Raw genomic sequence first — 20,482 nt, 5'->3', positions numbered from 1 at the left:
TATCTTCAATAGTCTAGGCGTTAAATTAAAATATTTTCCCAAAATTTCAACTTAGACAGGGAAATTATTAATTTAATTTATTTGGTTTCTACTGAAGTGGACTTTATTCGGCTTCTATTGTTTTATTTGGCAGCTTATAAAGACTAAGATTTTGTGAGCTTCTTCAAATTTATATTACAGATTCCGAATTGCTGCAAACAAAATTCATCAGGTTGTCTTAAGTCAGGAGTTTTATTGTTCTTATTGTTGTCAGGTAACACTGTTATTTCTGGTCGCTGAAGGACCAGAGCTTGGTAGTCTGGAAACTCAAATATCAATAGCTGTGGAGGAAGAAACAAAACTCAACATTCATTGTGGTCAGATGCACACCTGGAGGTTATCATGCACATTGGGCAGGTATTAGGACAATGATTTGGAGCTGAGGATTGAAGGCAAAGTTGTGATTGCATAAAACAACTATCTTAAGTACCTGAGCATCCTCTAATGTAAACAACTGTAGTTAAGTCATTGGGAAGACCACTATCCACTGGAGTTTGTGCATAGAAGATCCTCTGTTGCTGAATGGTTGATGCAGCTGCATTCTATATACTGCTATTTTACAAATTTTGGAAACAAATTTTGTTTTGGTAATTGAACTTGAGCAAGTTTGTCAGCTCTGTGTTTTTGTTAAAGTTAAATCTGCCATTGAAGGAGACCTCGGGTTACAGGGTCAACAGTGTGGATTATGAACTTTATCTGGAAAAAGCATAGCAGGTGATCACAAATTTTAAACAGCCACAACAATGTTCAGAAATAATTTGCAGGTTTAACTCTGATATGGGAAGTTGCCAAACCTCCAGGAGTTTAAGTTAATGGTTAGATTTCATTACAGTCATCTGAGAGAGTACATTCTATAACATCTGCAAATTTGAATCTCAAAACTAGCTTCCATGCAAACTATTTTACAAAATTACTTCAGCATTATTGACATAATACTCCAGCCCATGCTTTCGAACTTGCTGGTACAGTACTTTGTCCTTCACTCAATCCACTACCTTCGTAATATCATTCTCTCAAATCGGCATAAGTGTCGGACAAGTAGTGAAGAAGATATGAGGAAAATACCAAATCCGCCTGTAGCCGGAAATGCAACTAAACTGCTTGATAATGAAGCCGATAACAAAGAATTCCAAAGGCCAAACCCCAAGGGAATGACGTCTAGAATGTTACAAGAGAGGATAAACGTCCTCAAATGCCAAGAACGGAACTGCAACTCACACACCAATTTTTTCTCATATTCAACCTGTCTAATGAAGCCACAAATGCTTCCTTTTATTCAATTCCCAAGGGTCCGCTCAACTCATATGGGCAATGTGGGATAAAAGATGTGTAATATATAAAACATATATTAAAATACCCCTTATGTCTCCCTTGGGTACACATCACCATAAAATAAATATTAAAGTAACACTTTAATATTTTACAATTAAATTAGACGTTACTTTAATAAAACTTCAGGCATTAAAATGTATTAGCAATCGGACTCCGAATAATGCGAGTGATAGCTCATCGAAAAGCCCTCACCAAGGAGTATCGAATCCAATCACCAAAATTGACCTGCACTGTGTCCTGCCGACTTACTAAAAATAGTAAGTATGCCTGAAACTGAGTAAATCAACTTCGTTTTGGCCCAAACTGGAAATGACTAGGCCAAAACACTCCAGGATCCCATTAAACCCTTCGTTAGCCCTCGGGACCATGTAGAACAAGGCTAACGCACACAAACTTGGTCAACTGCTAAAATGGGGACATTACATATGGTCGTGGGTGGTGTCATAACAATCGACGCATGCCTCTAATTGAATGAAGGAATAAGTGGCATGGGAGTGGTAGCTATCAAGTGTGTCAAAGTCGGTAACTAAGGAGTGAAAAGTGTCTTGGGTGGGAACCTCGCCTCTACCTCATCGTTCCCAACCTCAACCGAAGTAGTATCTCCCTCTGAAACAATCCCACCATTCTCTGTGGTATCCTCCCGACTGCTATCAGTGTCACCATAGGCATCTAAGTCCTGCATTACCCTCTTTTGGCCATCCGTTGTGCCACCCATGTCCAAATCTCGCCAGTAGAATCCTAGAGGTTCTCCTAGCGCCAATCTTCCTCTCGGTGGGACTTTCAACTCATCAGCTGGGATTTGATGGAGTGTTGCTTCTAGAAACAACCCAATAGCATGGTGCGACATATAGAATGTGTGATATTGTAGTGTCATGAATTCCTCCATTCTATCAGCGAGGATGGTCACCTAATCATATACCATACCATTCATAAAGGTAATCTGCAATAGGGCAATATCTGAAACCCTACTCGCCCCAGTTAGCCTGCTGTTTATTGCGCCCATGATACACCGCCAATGGCCTTCTCGAATGAAGTCCTGTCACAGTCCTTAAAGACTAACTCAAATTCCTCTAGCGTGAGGTCGCATCCCACCAACTTCACCCAGTACTCCTTTCGTTCTTGTAGAAGTTTGTGGTTCGTAGTTACCACTTTGCAACCTCCTTGGCTAGAAATGCCAAGAACCCTACTGAAGTCGCAAGCTTTGAATGAGATCGTGAGATGATGCTTCTTGTATGCAAATGTACTTGTTCTATTGTGTCTGTTGTATGTTTCGATAATAGCTCTTAATATTGGCTCAAACAGCTGTATGGAAAACATCGGAAGTTGGATCGCTCAGTGTACTTATGCACAGACCAGTATTTGTTTGGTGACGTCTGTGCGAGTCATTTCCTGCCACCATCTACAGTGCTCATTGTCATTCAACCCTTCAAACTATATCGTGAGATGAGAAATGTCGGCCTTCTATGCGGATTGCTGAACTTTAGGACGCACTTCTGCTTCTTGCTAGTGGATGCTACTGGCCCTGCAACATGGAGCCTTGAGGCCAATACTCTTGCATTCTTGTCTATCTTGGAACTATTCTCCTTCAATTGGTCCTTCCACTGTCTCCTTTTCCTTGCAGGCTGCATACTCCAACTGATTAACGATCTCTTGTTTTGTCTTGATGCAATAAAAACGATTACACTGTACGTGTTCTATTCTCTAAATGCCTCTATTTCTTTCCACAGATACCCTTCTTGATGATGTTTGCTATGCCTCCATGGTTATTTTCTGTCCGGCGTGGTCCACCCGTGCCCCTTTTGTCTGTGTTTCTTGTTGTATTTGTCTACTTACCTGCAGTTATCTAGAGTTGGTGGATGGTTGTCCCTTCTCCTTGCACGTGGTCCAATTGCTTCTCCTAGTCTTTTTTATCACTCTCCTACGGTGTACATTTTCTCACTCCCGCGTGACACTTTTTCCTCCAAGCCTCGCGATACTGCTCTTTTTCTCCCAGCCCTCGTGACACTATTCTTTTTCTCCAACCCTTGTGGCATTGTTCTTTTTCTCAGGCCTCGACCTGTTTTGTTTTCTCCCTGGACAAAGTCAAGCTTTTACCAGTGGGGCCACGTCATATCTGTGGGATACTTGGTGTCCACGAGCACTTCATGTCGGCGGGACACGTGCTATTGGCTTTTTTTAATATTTTTTAAATTCGATTTTGCACTATAGGACCTTGTCCGTTTGCTTGGCTCTCTTCATGTCATTGGTGATAGATTTTCAACTTTGATCCGTTGATCTAGTCGGCTATCACCTTCCCGTCGAGGGTCCACAACTTGATAGCTCTGTTGTCACCAACTTCTCATACTTTGTAGGGTCCCAACCATTTTACCTTAAACTTCCCTGGCTTAATCTTGGTGTGCCCATTGTATTTTAGTACCAAATGTCCCAACTGAAACCTTGTCCGCTTCAGGTGCTTATCATGCTAGGCCTTACGAAGAGTCTGAGCCACTTTTATAGCCCATTGCGCCATTAGTCTTTGTTCGTCCAGTTTGTTTAGTCTATACAACCTCTCCCGAAGATCTTCCATGTTGCCCAACTTATTATCAATTGCTAAAAGAAGGCTTGGAACCATGAATTCTGTGGGTACCACCACTTGTTGTCCGAACATTAATTGGAACGGTGTTTGTATAGTTGTCACTTTATACATTGTGTAGTACGCCCAAAGTGCTGATGGCAATTTCTCTTCCCAGTTAGCCTACTCAACCCCACATGACTTATAGATGACTGACACAAGGATCTTATTTGTTGCCTCCGCCTGACCATTGGCCCTTAGGAAGTATGGGCTCAATAGGGAGTGAAATATTTTGAACTCCGTCGTGAGCAAGTGAATCACATGGTTGACAAAGAGAACTCTATCACTCGTCAACTGAATAGGAATGTCGTAGCGCGTGATGATCTGCTCATAGATGACCTTTGCTATGTTGACAACCGAGTTGTCTAGTAATGCTTGTGCCTCAACCCACTTCATCAAATACTCTGTTGCTACCACGATGTAGAGGCACCTACGAGTCTTACTTGGCTTAAGAGGCCCCACAAAATCTAAACCCTATTGTTCAAACAACTCTTGGGCGTGTGATGAATTTAGTGGCATAAAATCTCGTTTCGGGGGTTTACTCGCACACTAACAAGTGTCACAGCTTAACACCCACTCCTTGGCATCATTATAGAGTGTAGGCCACCATAGTCTTGTGAGGAGTACCTTCCTTGCTGTTGTGTCAAGTCCCATATGCCCTCCTATCGGGCCTTCGTGGGCTTGCCGAAGGACACTCGACACCTCTTCCTCCATGCCACGTTTCAATATTTGATCTGGCCCCATTTTGTGCAACAAACCATTGATTAAAGAAAAAGATATGCTCCTCATGACCAACTTCCATCGTTCTCCTGGTAGCATCTCTCTCGGAAATTGCGAAGTGGAGAGGTAGTCGCCGATGCTTTTATATCACTCTGGAAGGATGGCTATACAGAATGGATGTGCATTTGGGAAGTCATCATTGACTCCTTCAGGCGACTCGCCCAATTTGATCAACTATGACGTGGCTCTTCCTAGGTCGTACCACAATTATGAATGTGAATTCTTGAAGTAGCAATAGCCACCTCCTCACCCTCCCCTGAATAATGGGTTTGTTTAATAAATACATCAACGCTTGGCGATCTACATACAATATGAAAGGCATTGCTAATAGATAAAGTCTAAATTTTTGTACAGCATAAATCATTCCTAGGTCCTCTCGCTTCGTTGTGCTAACAGATAATGTCTGAATTTTTGCATAGTGTTAACCATTTCTAGGGCCTCTCACTCCATTGTGCTATAATTCCTTTCTTCCCTTGATAACAATTTGTTGGCAAAATAGACAAGATGATCCAGACTATGATCACCCGTCTGTGCAAGTGTTGTGCCAATCGTAAAGTTCAAGGCATCCACATGCACGTTAAACTTTTTATCCCAATTTGTGTATGCCAAGATCGGTGCCCCTAGCAGCCTCATCTTTAACTCTTGAAAGGAGGTTTCTTGCTCCGACTCCAAAACATTGGGTTCTCCTTTTCTTGTTAGCCTGTCGCGGGGTATGATACTTGGGCAAAGTTCGTTATAAACTTTCGATAGTACCTAATGTGTCCCAAAAAGGATTTTACCCCGCTGACATCAGTTGGTGCTTCCATCTCTATTATCACGCGTACCTTGTTAGGATCAATTTTTAGTCTAGTCTTACATACAATGTGGCCCAACAGCTTACCCTGGGGTACCATAAATCTACACTTCTTTGGGTTCACGGATAGTCTGGCCCGATGATACCTTTCCATACATTCTCCGAGTGCTGCTAAATGCATGTCTTGTCCACTAAAGATAGACTAGTCATCCAAAAATGCATAGAAGTTACCCACGGACATTTTATCAAAGATATGAAGAATTATCCTTTGGAAGGTTGTCGGTGCGTTGCACAACCTGAAGAGCATCCGGTTATAAGCATACACGTCATCTTCCACTACAAAGGTGGTTTTCAGCTTATCCTCCTCGACAATTGATATCTAGTTATAGCTAGAGAACTTGTCCATAAAGCAATATATTTCATGCCCAACAACCTCTTCCAATATCGTGTCTATGAATGGCATAGGAAAAGGGTCCTTTATAGTGACTGCATTGAAGCAACGGAAATCAACACAAATCCTGATATGATTTGCCTCCTTTTCATTGAGATCACAATCGGCAAGACCCATTCACTTGTTTCTACTCGAAAGATGATCCTTGCCTCTAGCGTACGTTGTATCTCTTCCTCCACCCTCGCTGTGTAATTCTTATTCATCATGTACGGTCTCTTCAGCACAGGTACAACTCCGAGTACTAAGGGTATACGGTGTACGAACAATTCTTGTGGGATACCCTTTAGATCTCTATAGCTCCAGGCGAACACATCTTTATATTCCATGAAAATTTTAAATGCTGCTCTCTTCAACATAGGATCCCAATCATTGCCAACCCGTATGTTGTGCGGGCTTTCTTCGTCCCCAAGACTCGTAACCCATATGGATGGCTCTTTGTACTCTATTGGTTTCCCTATGTCAAAGTTGTGAGTTGGTCTTTCATTCATCTTGGCTTTCCCTTCCTTGTATTCCCCGTATTTCGACGGAAACACCTCTTTTTCTTCTTCCTCTATTCCGTCTATTCCTATCATATTGCAAATTGAAAATATCTCATAATCTTCCATCTGCCAATGGAATAGTCTATTCAAGGAATCCAAGTCATCATCTGAACATCTTTGTAGTTCCAACACACCTTCGTCATTAGGCTCCATGTCATTCCTTCCCTCATCCTTTCCACCAGATTCCTAGTCGAAGTCTCACTCTCAAGCCATCTCGTCGCTTACCATCTGAGTACGAAGATCAACAACAAATTTCCTCCCACCATTCGCCAACAAGAGTGTTTTTCTTCCAATTATGGTTAGCCCTTGCTACTACTAACCATCCCCTTCAGAGTATGGCATCATACCCTTTCTTTTTCAATGGAATTACAATAAAATCCAGCACAAGAGGTTGGGTTCCAATGGTGACGGACTGGGCCATTAATGTTCCGATGGGCTTAATTCCATGTTGGTCTACGCCGAGTAGGTTGAAGGTGGGAGGCCATAGGGTAGGCTTTCCAAGTTTCTTCTGAAAGCACATTTACTCCCGACCCTCCATTAGTGATGGTCTCAATGAAAATTGTCTTGAGGATACCCATCTTGACAACGATGGGGTACCATCCATTGTTTAACGAGAGTATCATAGGGTCTATGGCTGAGCCTCCAACAACATTTGGTTGTTGTATACTTGGTTGAACCGTGTGTGTATTCAACAATATTGTTTTTAGCTGCATTATCGTGTGGAGGTCTTGTATCATGATTGGGACCTCCATGTTCAGTATTTGTCCCAGTATGTTGTTCTTGGCCTCTGCTCATTCTGATGTACTTGCAGCCTTGTGGGAATCCCCCTTTATTTTCATCACCTTCTCTATTTCCTCCTTTGCTTCTCGTACTATCTCTTTTATGTGTAAGGATCAAGGTACATGGCTTGTTTTGCATGGTTACAAGTGACTACCAGTGTGTCTTCCTCTTCAATGTTAAGTAAATTCACTCGCAGTTTCAGACAATTGGCCTCTTCGTGATCCTTGGGACCACACCATCGACACATTTTCTGTGGTGTCATTCTTTTCGCAATCTTGGGTGAAGTGGCTCCACTAGCTGCACGCCCGACATTGAATCATCGGCTAGCCCTTCAAGTCATATTGTATTTGGCTTCTGTTTTCATTACCTACTCTTCCTTCGTGTCGGTTGTTTTGGAACCCGCCAGATGATGCATTATTTGTTTGCTGATTGATTTTGGCTGACCAGAGGTAGATGGTTGCTCCTAGGTGAAGAGTACCTGGGGTCATCTTGTTCGTAAGTTATATGGGCAATCTTTGGTAGAGTGGCCCGTCACCTGACAAATGTCACATATTGACTTCTTAGGACATGCTCGTTTTGTGTGGCCGTTTCCTTTGCACTTTGTGCACCATAATTGTCCTTCTTCACTCCGCCTGCTGCCTCCTTTCATTGTTTTGAATTCCTGCATCATACGCTCCATATCTTTTTGTAGTGGTTGCACTTTTTTATTGGGTTCTTCATTGCTGCTACTATCCTCATCAGATGATTCGTCGCTTCTAGACAATGACTTGCTTTTCTTCTTTTTCTTCAACGTTTTGTTTTCACTTTCTAAATTCATGGCCCTATTGTATGCATCTTTGTACAACATCAGTAGTACTATCCTCATTTTTCTTTAGAGAGATGCATTCAGTTCATCAACGAACCATCTCTTCTTCAATTCGTCAGTGGATTAGGTTTCCATTTTCCCAAGCAACTCCTTCAACCTTCTATTATAGGGTCGGAAAATTTCCTTTCTCCCTTGTTTGGCACTGTAGATTTTTGTGACGATCTCATTTTTGTCACGAAGCAATTTGAATTCCACATGGAATGCCTTCTTGAGGTCAGCCCATGAACCTTTTTTTTTGTTAATGTCTAAGTACTAGTCAATGGCAACGCCCCGTAGGGTTGCAAAAAATTGGTTAAGCCATTTGTCATGATCGGTCACCCCATTTGCCACCCAAATAGTTTCACAAGTACGATAATGTCTAATAGGATCTTCCTTCCCATTGTCAGTAAACTTGGGAAATTTATGTTTTTGCGACATGCTTCGTTGTGGTGCTTGACCAACTTGTTGTGTTCCTGAACTGCTATTGCTAGGATTGGATTGTGGAGGGTTTCCCTAACCATCGTGCAGTGTCCTTCTGACACTTCTCGCTACCTCCCTTGCTTCCTCTTCCACTCCGGTGTTTCTGCGTCAGTTTCTTTTCGCTTGAGGTGTGATGGATAGATTTAACAATTGTTCATGCGTCTCTTCTATCAAATCCAATCTCTATTGTGTCTCTGCCAACAGTTCCTCACTACTTCTCAGTTGTTGGTGTTTTGACGAACCGAACCATTCCTCTTCGGTTACTACTCTTGCGGTACCCTCCTAGTCACCCTCTGTTACCCCTTCATGGTTTCCTTTGGCAAGTTACTTTAACCTTCATCGTCCCTCGGTTTGCTATGCAAGAATTAAGGCTTGATGTTTGGTTTGTACGACATCGATTTGTTCCTTCTTATTTCTATCCTTATTTAGTGTGTTTGGCATATATACTTTTCATGGGTGAATTTGAAAACAACACGTATAATAGAACACTTTTATTTATATAGAGTCTCCATACATCATTGTGGTCATTTGTGCGACCGTTACAGAGGTCAGTGTTCTTTTCTCTCACACTTTACTCACATTCCCACGGCCTCGAGATCATGGGTGGGGGTGTCAGTGCCTTCCATCACACTCTTCTGCCTCTCACTGGATGCATTCCCGAAAGTTCTGAAGGTTCTATTGCCTTTGTTGTTCCTATTCAATTGCCTCATGCTGACGTTGTTGTGCTAGGAAGCCTTGTGCAAACAACCTGGGAAATTGATGCAGTAGTCGGTTGGTGGTGGGGCTCACGTTGAGGTAGTCCCACACTGTGTCCTCTGGAATCTCTTCCCATATGGCTTCTCTCCATACAAAGGTTTCAATGCTTGAGCGGATTAAAATATGGAAATTCTCCGTCAATTCATGCTCTTCCTCGAACAGCTCAGGACTTCCATTTTCATTCACTCTAATGTTCTCCTCCAAAGGTATTCCTATTGACTCTATGTGTCGTATGGCATCGGTCTCTTTCCCATATTCGAAATGGCAACGACGCCAACCGTTTTCCCTACTGGGTTACCGAACTAATGTATACAAAATGGAAAAGTACTTCACACAAAAAATGGAGAACAATCATATTATTTTTATTGCTTAGTCACCATCTACAATTGTATTCAATACCAACATGCCTTTATGAAAGGAAATAAAGGTTACATATAGTATCTGAGGGGTTGCGAGGCGAATCATTGTGACTGTGTAACACCCTCGACTATGCCAACCGTCTAACTACCCGTTTTCCCGACAACAGTTTTGATCTGAGATTGTGACTTCTCTTACTCTGATTTCTATGGTTGAGAAGTGAATTTGTTTGTAAGGTATTTTGGATTAAAAAATTCTGAGTTTGGCAATTTGAGATGTAAATGTCTTTTATACTATATTTTCAGTTGTTAGGAAGACTTTGGAGCTGCGAGATTATGAAATTTATATCTGCTATCGGGCATTGGTTGGTCTGCAAATCAAAGCTAGGGAATCTGCATTTAGAACACCTATATTGCTTGTTTATTAGCGTTGAGATTCCATTGATAATTAGCTGCATTACCAGGCGTTTGAGATATTGTATTTAGGCATCTCACTTACTTGCAAATTGAGCATTTTCCTTGCTGCAACTGGGCATTTATACTTGGAAGATCATCCACTGCACTTGGCGTGGATCTGCTTGCATTACCGGGGTTCAATCCCTATATTACAAATGCTACAGTATACAGTAATTGGCATGCAAGGTTCGACCTAGATGAGGGTATTGTACTACTATGATTTTCTACCAAACACCATCATGGTTGCAGGTGCAAAATTGTAATTTGTTTATTCGGTTTATATTGTAGTCCAATTCTCAAAGTCACAACCATTATTAATTGTCATTGCAAGTGGTTACAAGGTTGCATAAGAATTGTTTGATGAAATGTCAAGTTGCAGTTATGTGTTTCAGTCATTAGTATGCATGGCAAGTGTTTGTCTTTATGTCTATTAATTGTAACAGTTAGTTTCAGTTGTAATTATTTGTCAAATGTCTGAAACATCTATTATATCATTTTTATAACAACCTTACATTGCAAGAAGCGTTCAGTAATCTCATTTGCAGCCTATAAACTCAAAGAACACAATCTGAAAATTAAGTATGACGAGATTAAGCTTGCACGCGAAGCATTTGACAAAATGTGAAACATCCAAAAGTGAAGCAACTTGGTGTTTTCCAGAGTTCTAACCTGTTGGGATTATTACAATCCTCAAAACTAACAATTAGCTCACCAGGGTTCCAATGATGAACTGACCTCTCCCAGCTATAGGAACTTGCTAAAAATGGGGACATTCCAGTCCTCCCTCCCCAAGATAGTTTGTTTTCAAGCAATGCAATCTAGTAACACATCAAACCCCAACCTCCACCAGGGTCCCATGGAAAAATATGTGTGATGTCCTTGTCATCACTAAATAATCCCCATAAATACAAACACCATCTATGTAAACAACATAGTCTATAGAATTATACTCAACACCAGTGCTGATAATGTAGAAACGGGAACATTACTGTAACATACAAATTTTCTAGTCTTGAAAAGAGGAACTACATTATGAAATAAAGCAGTTATGAAAGCAATACTTGAAACCAGATTACTGAAGTGAACATTTTTAATCCATTTCATGTGGAATTAATTGGAATAACTATCAACTAAATAATTGATTTCTATAGCATTACAAAGGAAGTTAAATCATTAACATCAATTCCATGATATTTAGTAATTACAAGAAAATGAAATGCATAATAAAGAATTGAAGAGGAACATACATAATCTGACTGAAGTGTCTTATAATGTTGTGCAAACCTCAGCTTTCAGGTAAAAGAACAAGCATTAGCTTAGGCTTAACCTCCCAACCACGGACCTTATCGTTTCCCCACATAATCTTTAATCAAGAAAGGCCCTCCCTACCCCAGGGTTAGGCTTGGGGCACTATCAGTCCAACCATTTGAGCAATACCGGTGTTTAGAATGTTCGCTCAATAATATGCGGGCATGCCTAATTAATTGGTGCCACTGACATCATGTGATCTATAGAAGGAAAGCATGCCTTTAACAACCTTGGCCAAGGATTTAGATGGATTTTATGACACCCGATCACCACTGCTCAACTTGACAACAGGGTTTATGAATTGGACAACATGAGCTTCTTTGGACGTTCTTAGAGTTTAATTATATATTTTATCATGTTCAATAGTTCTAATTTCTGTTCTTCCTTTTACAGGGATCTCATCCACCTCTTCAACCTCTTTCATTGGTCCTTCCGACCAGGGTGAATCCTTGGTGATCGATGATGCTGCTAAGCATGGAATTCCTCCATTAGCAATATATTGCTGACTCTTAGCTGAAAACATAAGATAAAACAACTCTTGCATTAAGCCATTCTTGTGATTCAGAAATCATGAAATAAGATGTTTCATAGACATACGTAGAACTGTTCATTATGAGAGTCACGCTTGTGCATTTCAACTCATTTTTGAAGCTAAATAGTTGGCATCTAATCATGAAGAAAGAACAAGAAAGGCCGATAGACATGAGCCGGGTACTTATACTTCACTTGTGACATTGAAACATAAAATGATTGAGGAACAATGGTAAGTTTAGATTTATCAAGATAATTATTGGCATCGATTTTTGAATAAGAAGAATGAAAGTAAGCGATATCAACATAACCTGATCTATGATCAATGAGACTCATGAAGTCTTGACCGAGCGGCTCAAGCCATTTGAACTGTAGAGACAATACTAGAAATCTGATACGTAAAATCTCGTGAGATAAATGAAACTCGATCTTTTAATGTAAAGAGAGCCAAGAGGAAAGAAAAGTTGAATGTTATCCTCGGCAATGTGAGAAGTTTTTAATATAATGATGTGGCCCAAGGTGGCAATTTTAAAAACAAGATCCTTAGTTTTCTTGAATTCACTGATTTAAAAAGACACGGTGCCAAATGTACTCAACGTCTCTCATAGAGATTTATAATTTAAAACAAATATCAAAGGGCTCCTTTGAAGAGTTATTAAAAGAAAAAATCTATAATTATAAATAAATAAATAAGTAAATATATATATATATACACACACACACACACATATATATATATATATAAGCATATATATATTATTTTCAAAATGATGTCATCATTCTATATTTATGTCCAAGGTCATACCTATTAAATACACATATCTATATACGTGCATAATTCAGAGGATTATGATTTATCCTAACCTTATATCCTCCTGATGTGTATATATATATATATATATATATATATATATACATATGTTAATAGAGACGAGCTTAGAGATTATGTTTTATATGTTACCCAAGTAGCTCATGCGTGTCCAATGTATGTACCCTATTATGAAGTCGCTAGAATCTTGCCAAGGTAGTTAGAGGCCATACCTGATGATCAAACAAATGGACTAGAGTATTGCCCCATTCCTTAAATCCCGTTTAGCAATGCTTTCTTGCCTTCATCTGCTCCTGCAACCACCCGTGCAACATTTCCACAATAATAACAAGTTCTTCCCATTTTAAATCAATACTAAAATGTAACACAGATAATTGTAACAATGGCTAACTACCATGATCTAGTAACATAACAAGCAATTGTTAACTACCATCTTCAATATATGACAAGCAACGGTTAACTACCATCTTCACTAAGCAATTATACAAAATAATTGTAAACAATCAAATTCACATGAAATAAACAGTTAACTATAACTTCCTTTTTCACATGATCAGAGGAAATGATGGTTTTAGACTAATCATCTCAATGGCTATAATTTAAAATTAATTAGGTCAAAATTTTGGTATGTAACAATTACAAGGAAGCAACTCAATATCTAGATTTGCCCCTTTTCTTCGCGTCAACTGAGCTATCATGCCAAACATCAGACTTAGACATAGAAAAAACTCTACACTCGGTAAATATCATGCACATGGGAGTCAAATGTGAAACCATACGCACTCTTCACTATATACCCGTCAGTGAAATTTTCAGCAAGACCTGTCAAGAATCTTGTAGGGATTGACTAACATCCCGATGCATTAGTAGAACCCCAAATAACATCCTCATTCATCACTTGCGGGAGACCAACATCAACCTCAAATAGTGGATTGTCATCTGAGAGAGTGACATCCATATCAAACAGAGGATTGTTCACAAAGTGAACTACACCCATATACTGATCTGAACAAGGAAACTATGAACTATGATAGACATGGCGTGTAACCGGCTCCATCTGAACTATATCATGCCTTTGTAAATTCCCACTATCCATCACACAAAGAGAGATAGTATGTAATCCCCTCTGGAATACCCTACAACAAATAACTCTTGCCCGGTGCTCAAACTTCATCTCCATCATGCGCATGCTAAGGAAAAACTCCTCGATGGCCTATATCCATCACATCCCTAGAACAACATCCATCCCTCCCAAGTAGACCACATAGAAATCTAACCACAACTCATAATCACCAAGAAATAAAGGGTGATGCATGTGCCTGGTACAGGTAAGTGTGTAGCCATTTGCCACTCTAACTCAAAACCCAGTAAACTTCCCCACCTGAAGACCACATCGACTAACAAAACCTTGATTTATAATTATGGGTGGCCCTAGTGTCTAGCATGGAGATGCAATGATTTTCCCCTATCAATACTTGCATTCGGAAAGTGATGGAACTAGTACAACAATAGATATCACTATAGGAGACAGCTCAAAATTAGGACCAAACTCAGTAGGGATCCCCTAATCATCATCATCTAATCCAACAGACTGCTATGAAAATCCAGCCTCAACCTCATCATAGTATACCTACATAGAATAGTTTGCCCGCCTCAAAGAACATGTGTGTCCTCTATCATAAGGTCCTTTGCACTAATAGAAAAGTTTTCTCCTCAAATCCTAGCATGATGCCTCATCATTCTTTCCAATTGATTTTATTTTTCATCAATAATTGGTAGGTGTTCCTCCTCTACAAGTAGAAAGGTAGTTTTGTGTTGTGCTTGCTTCTTAAGAGCCAAAAGCTCTATGTTCCTAGCCTTCTTGATGGCCCATTGTAGAAAAGGCAGATCAAATGCCTTAAGACACCCTCTGAGTGGCTCCTACAATCCCTCTATAGATAGCACAACCAAGCATTTCTCTGTCACATTGGGAACCATGATAGAGAGTTTCAAAAACTCACTAACAAAAAACTCTAGCCTACCTATCTGTCTGAGCTTAGCAAGATCTTAGAAGTAAGTCTCTAGATCCTTCTGATCGAATCTCTCTATCAGTCTATCAATAAACTCCTAGTAGGATGTAATCTGGTCATGATGTAAATTGGCCAATCCATGATACCAATAGTCATGAGCTACTCCGTCTAAATGCAGGACAACAAAGTGGATGGAATCCTCTTCAATCATGGGATGCAATGTTAGATAGTATTGAGATTATGAACCCAAGCTTGTGATGTAACCTTGCCACTACCATCAAAGTGGGCAAAGGTCATCTTGCTAGCCGCCTCTCTCAAATCAATCTATCTAGGCCTCTGTCTCTTAGGTGCAGGCCTACCTTTAGTGTGCTCTTGCTTCTGTGTAAGAAACCTATCAAAGTTTAGATTCTACTTGATGGCCTGCGGAAGACCATCCCACTTAGTGTAGTGAGAAACAACATCGTCCACAAATGGTGCAGCCTCAACCTCTGAACTAATCAAATCAACCTCAAATCTTAGGAAAGTAGGCTGCTACGACCTATCATAAACATTTATATATACAATTTTGTCAATCTTGTCATCAACTCTAACTCGGTCCTCAACTCTAATCATTTCCCCAGCTCTAGATCTATCATCTTGTATAGACCTGTGTGAATTGACAAAATCACTCCTAGTACATGGTCCTTGTAACCTGTACTACTTCAACCTCCAGAATCACTAGCACCCTTGTCACCTGTGCTGCCAAACTGTATCTTAGGTTCTCCATCACCAAGTGGAGAATTACGACCTTTGTGGGTGTAGTGCATACCAGGTATGAATCTCTGTGCCATGTTGAACCCCAATTCCCTATAGGCCGACATGAAACCGCTTTGATACCACTATAAGAGCCTTGCTAGAGAATGTTTTGCAATTTTTTGGTTTTTTGCAATATATATATATATATATATATATATATATTGTATTTTCAAATATAAATGAAATGCTTCACAAATACATTGAAATTAAATAATTGAAACGATTGCCAACACAATTTTATTGCATACTTATTACAAACAATATTCAAAGAAATATGGAGATTATGGAACCTGTATGAGCCTAGACACCTGGTATAAATACTGCAGCTATCTCAAGAAAATTCCCATGTCACCTTCAAAGTATGAATGCCAAGAAAGAGACATTTCTAGCTGACACATCGCTGAAAAATACAAACCCCAATCACAGCCTTGGATAATGCAGACACTGCCCCTTAGAGACTCATGACCCTTGCTTGGAATTGGCTGCCCAAGCAAATAAATGATTGCAAAATGTAAACACTCCAAATTCTTCACTAAATCTGGCTGCCCAAGTTAGAACTATAAATGCTGACTGTAGATGCCTAATCGCAGCAACCAATCACCCTCAAAGCAACAATATGTAACAAGATTTGAAGGCTGAATGTATGGCATTTCAAATCAATGGATTATTGCAGCAATAAAACAACAAAATTGGTATACCTCAGCGCCGATTTGCCTAACCAGAATTCAGAGATAATCTTTAGAATTTTTAGACACAATTCACCATGCATCTCAATGGCTCAAAGTGCAACAACAGATAGAGGAATCAATCCTCATAGGAAACCAATGCATAAACCCTCAGCAATTCACAAAATGAGATAAAATTAAATGGCAAAGGAATGGGTCGATTTCCAAGAGAAGGCCTCTTTATAATTGCAAAATGATACTTGGCTTCTTCCTCACACTTTTCATTAAAGATGCTTCTCCTACACACTTTCAAATTATAACATCATAATGAAAAAGTTATTTATTAAGATAGTCTAATAAATAACTTATAATATGAAGTTCCATTAATTGACCCAATCAAACATGAAGATGCCAAGCACCTGGTGCCTCCACTGCACTGCTAAAAATAGAAATCACCCACAATTGACTTACTATAAATAGCCAGTCAATCAACAGGGACCCTCAAAATTAACTGTCAGCTCACAAGGGTCGCATTGATGAACTGACCTCTCCTAGCTACAAGAACTTGCTAAAAATGGGGACATTACAATAAACCACATTTGTAGAAGAGTCACAAAGAAACGAACACTGCTAGCAATAATTCCATAACTACAGTGCAGTCATACTTCATGCTTCCATTAAGTTTCTACTATTCATATTGGCATATCTACATCTATGCATAGATTAATGGCAACATCTATGTGCCATAACTTACATTCATTCTATTATGCATTTCATTCATGTAGTAATCAATGTTCATCATAGTTGCATCCATATACTGTAATAGATGACAACATATCTGCATTCACATACTTTTAAGCTCATATCCATAAAAATTATACACCATCAAGCACATATCCATAATAGTTTGGCATCATGCACATTTTCATAAGCATATGCTTGTAAAATTTCAATATCATGCTGTAATACATGTGTTCTTAATAACAACTTCATACAGATTGCATCACATTTGCATTGTCATTATCAATACTCAAAATAGCATTCAATACATAATTACTAAGAATCGTCTTAGTCTTGCATATATTCCTTGTTATATCAAAAATAACAAATTTACATTATTGATTGTTTACACAATTGCTGAATAACATTTCCCTTGTATATGATATTATAATTACATTTATCATACTGCATATGTATTTGGAATAAGCTTCAATTATTCATATTCATCTTCCATTACTTGCTTCATTAGCAAAGAAGTTAAAGAAATTTATTTATCTTCCATTACTTGCTTCATAAAGAAATGTGGAAAGTCCTGTAGTGTTCCTTAATATAGAAAAAGGGGACATTACAGAAAATGTTGACATTATTTTGATCTAAAAACTAGCAGCCAAATACATTCAAATGACCATGAAGTGTAATAGTTATCTAATCAATCGCCTCTCTATGGAAACAGATTCAACCAAATGATGACAATGGCCACAAATAAATTCTCTTTGGCCATAATTTAGTCCCTTTTCCATGTTATCTTTACTCTGCACAATGCCCTTATTCCAAGAACCTGCTGTTTCAAAAGAACATGAGTATACTCATATTCATTGATAGAATATAACAGTAGTATAATAGTCTTTGTCTGCAGAGAACTTGTAACTATATTTAATTCTTGTCTCTCTATGCGTAACGAACTATCTAGGTTTGCATTGTTAACTTCTTAAGTTATTTACATGCTTAATTCTTCCCCCAAAAAGTATCAATTGTAATTAATCAACTTTAACATTATATGGAATTGCATTACATTCATTGAGCACTAACAATAATTTTTTTGTTAATTTCCATTAATTGAAGGAACAACAATTTCTTTATAAATTAAATAAAATTTGAAAAAACAAAAAAACAAAATGATGGGACTGATGTCGCATAAAAGTGTGATAAATTTAGAATACTAAACTTTAAGTTCATAAATTTATGAACCACTTTTTCAGTCTCAGAAACATTTTTCCTTATTCATATGAAGGTCAAGTGGGTATGAAACATTACAAGTGGCTTTTTTGGAAAGGGGTTCTTGGCTTCAATGCGCTTCCTTTCATCCTCCACATCAGGCTGTATAGCATGAAAAACACCATATTGAACATTAATTGTAGGATCTAATGAAATATAATGATAATGAGAGAACTATACACATAATACCAATATATTCTTGTAAAATTAAGGTTTTCCAATGTGTGATGGTCTGCCCAGGAACCTGAGAGGAAAAACACTATAATACCAATAACATAGCACAATATTTTTTTTACACCATCAACATCAACCTAAACACCCTAAATCCATTATGCATATTGGTTACTGAAATTAAGCATACATTACATTTAGTTATGAAGCATGAATAGAATTCCATTTAAGTCGTGTCCTCTTAGGTTCCCCAAAATCACTATGAAGCAACATATAATTGCATGACTAAATCATTTAAACAATAAAGAAATAATACTAAAGGAACATGATTAACATCACCATTAATTGGGTTTATTTTAAAGCTCAAATCCAAATGTTCCTAGTTGATTTACAAACATAGCATGATAACGTATAAACTCACAAGGACAGTCGATACCAACACCAAACTATCTAATTCTATACTTTTGAATTCAATGATCCATTGTTCCATAATTATGTCCAACCCTTCATGGAATATTCAGTTACAACATCAGTACAAAAATCAATGTTACATAGCATGATACATGTATACAACAAAAACCATCTATCCACATGAATCATGAAGATGCGATTAAGATGCATAGTCCATCTAGTAAGTTCATGAGCAAAATTATGAACCTCGATAGAGAAGGAAGAACACTACTGCTCAACCATGTAAAGTCTTGAGGTTCACCCCACTGAGCTAGGAGATAGGCATAGGGCCCTACAACACATACATAACAAGAAACAAGGTAACAGTGCAAAAGCATGAGAAACCTAGAAGGAGGACCATAACATAAGGGATGCCAATAGGGAATACTAGAGGCCAACCACAAAGGCTAACTGGAGAGGATGCTAAGACAAATGTAGGAGAGTATCATCACATAGCTGCCCACTATTCCAGATTACCCTAGAAATCTCTCTAGAACCTGACCCTTAGGTGAAAACCCAAAAAACCTTGAAATTTTGGATTTTATTAAAAAAGGAAAAGGTTCCTCAACTCTAGTAGGATTTGAATGCACAATTTGATATGCGAAGTTTGTACGAATTTGAAATCACCGGGAAGAGGTAGGATTCATGACACAACCAAACATGATGAGCTGAATTACTTGATATTTTTGTCAAGGGTAAATCTTACATTACAAGGAAAGATCTTTTGGGATATTCTCAAACCGAGACCATTTATAGAGCTCAATGAGAGAGTTAACATGTTTTCAAATAATTTCAAAGAGAAGATCAGAATGGATTAAGTATTGAGAAAGATTCATGTGTAGAAGATATGTTGCTCTTTTGTTGGTTAGTGTACACAATGCGTCACATTCAAAATTAATTGTTTTATGATGCCAAAATATCATCAAGCAAGCCAAGTGTGAATTGGAACGGCTTGAACAATTCTAATGTTCCCAAATTTTTAATTAATTAAGTGCTCCCAAAATTTTAATAATAATATAAAGGACCTTTAATTAATTAATAAAGGGGTCGCTAAAGCAATAAAAATAATAAATAAAGTATGTCAGCTATTTTGTAGCCCTTTGGGAAACTGCCTAGTGCTCTTTGTAAGGCCATGTTCAGCATTGTAGGAAGTCATGGTGAATTTGGTGTTTTCTTTGTATTCAGAAATTCTAATTGGAGTTCTATAATGTTGTAGTTTGAAAGGTACAAAATCCTCTGTATTTTGTAGTCGTAGTTTCAATGGTTAGAAACCACCCTAGTTTGCCATCGAAGATATTATTTCTGATATTTCACTTTGTACTTCATTGTTAGATTGATGAAATAAATGATATTATTTAAATACAATTACTTTGGTGGCAACGACTCATTTATTACTATTATTTTTTGCTATACCTTTTTGTGCTACTACATTGATGAAGATCAAATTGTTGTAGAGTGTCGACTGTTGATTGCCAATTGTCAAGTGCCTAGTGTTGAGTGCTGATACTAAGT

At 38.5% G+C, this 20,482-nt stretch overlaps 1 protein-coding gene across 5 annotated transcripts in view; it reads right to left on the bottom strand.

The window, feature by feature from the left end:
• The window catches only part of LOC149529179 (putative protein phosphatase 2C 45), a 333,681-nt gene that overhangs the window by 110,733 nt on the left and 202,466 nt on the right, over positions 1–20,482 (bottom strand). For all 5 annotated transcript variants that reach the window (XM_089808590.1, XM_089808587.1, XM_089808591.1 and 2 more), the window contains exon 9: positions 18,389–18,451. In XM_089808590.1, coding sequence (XP_089664716.1) covers positions 18,389–18,451 — 63 coding nt within the window. The remainder of the gene's footprint in view (positions 1–18,388; positions 18,452–20,482) is intronic.

Source organism: Cupressus sempervirens, chromosome 11, assembly GCF_028749045.1.
Source record: "Cupressus sempervirens isolate cs-2001-9-10 chromosome 11, ASM2874904v1, whole genome shotgun sequence".
Lineage (NCBI taxonomy): Eukaryota > Viridiplantae > Streptophyta > Pinopsida > Cupressales > Cupressaceae > Cupressus > Cupressus sempervirens.
This window is presented reverse-complemented; position numbering and strand designations above follow the sequence as displayed.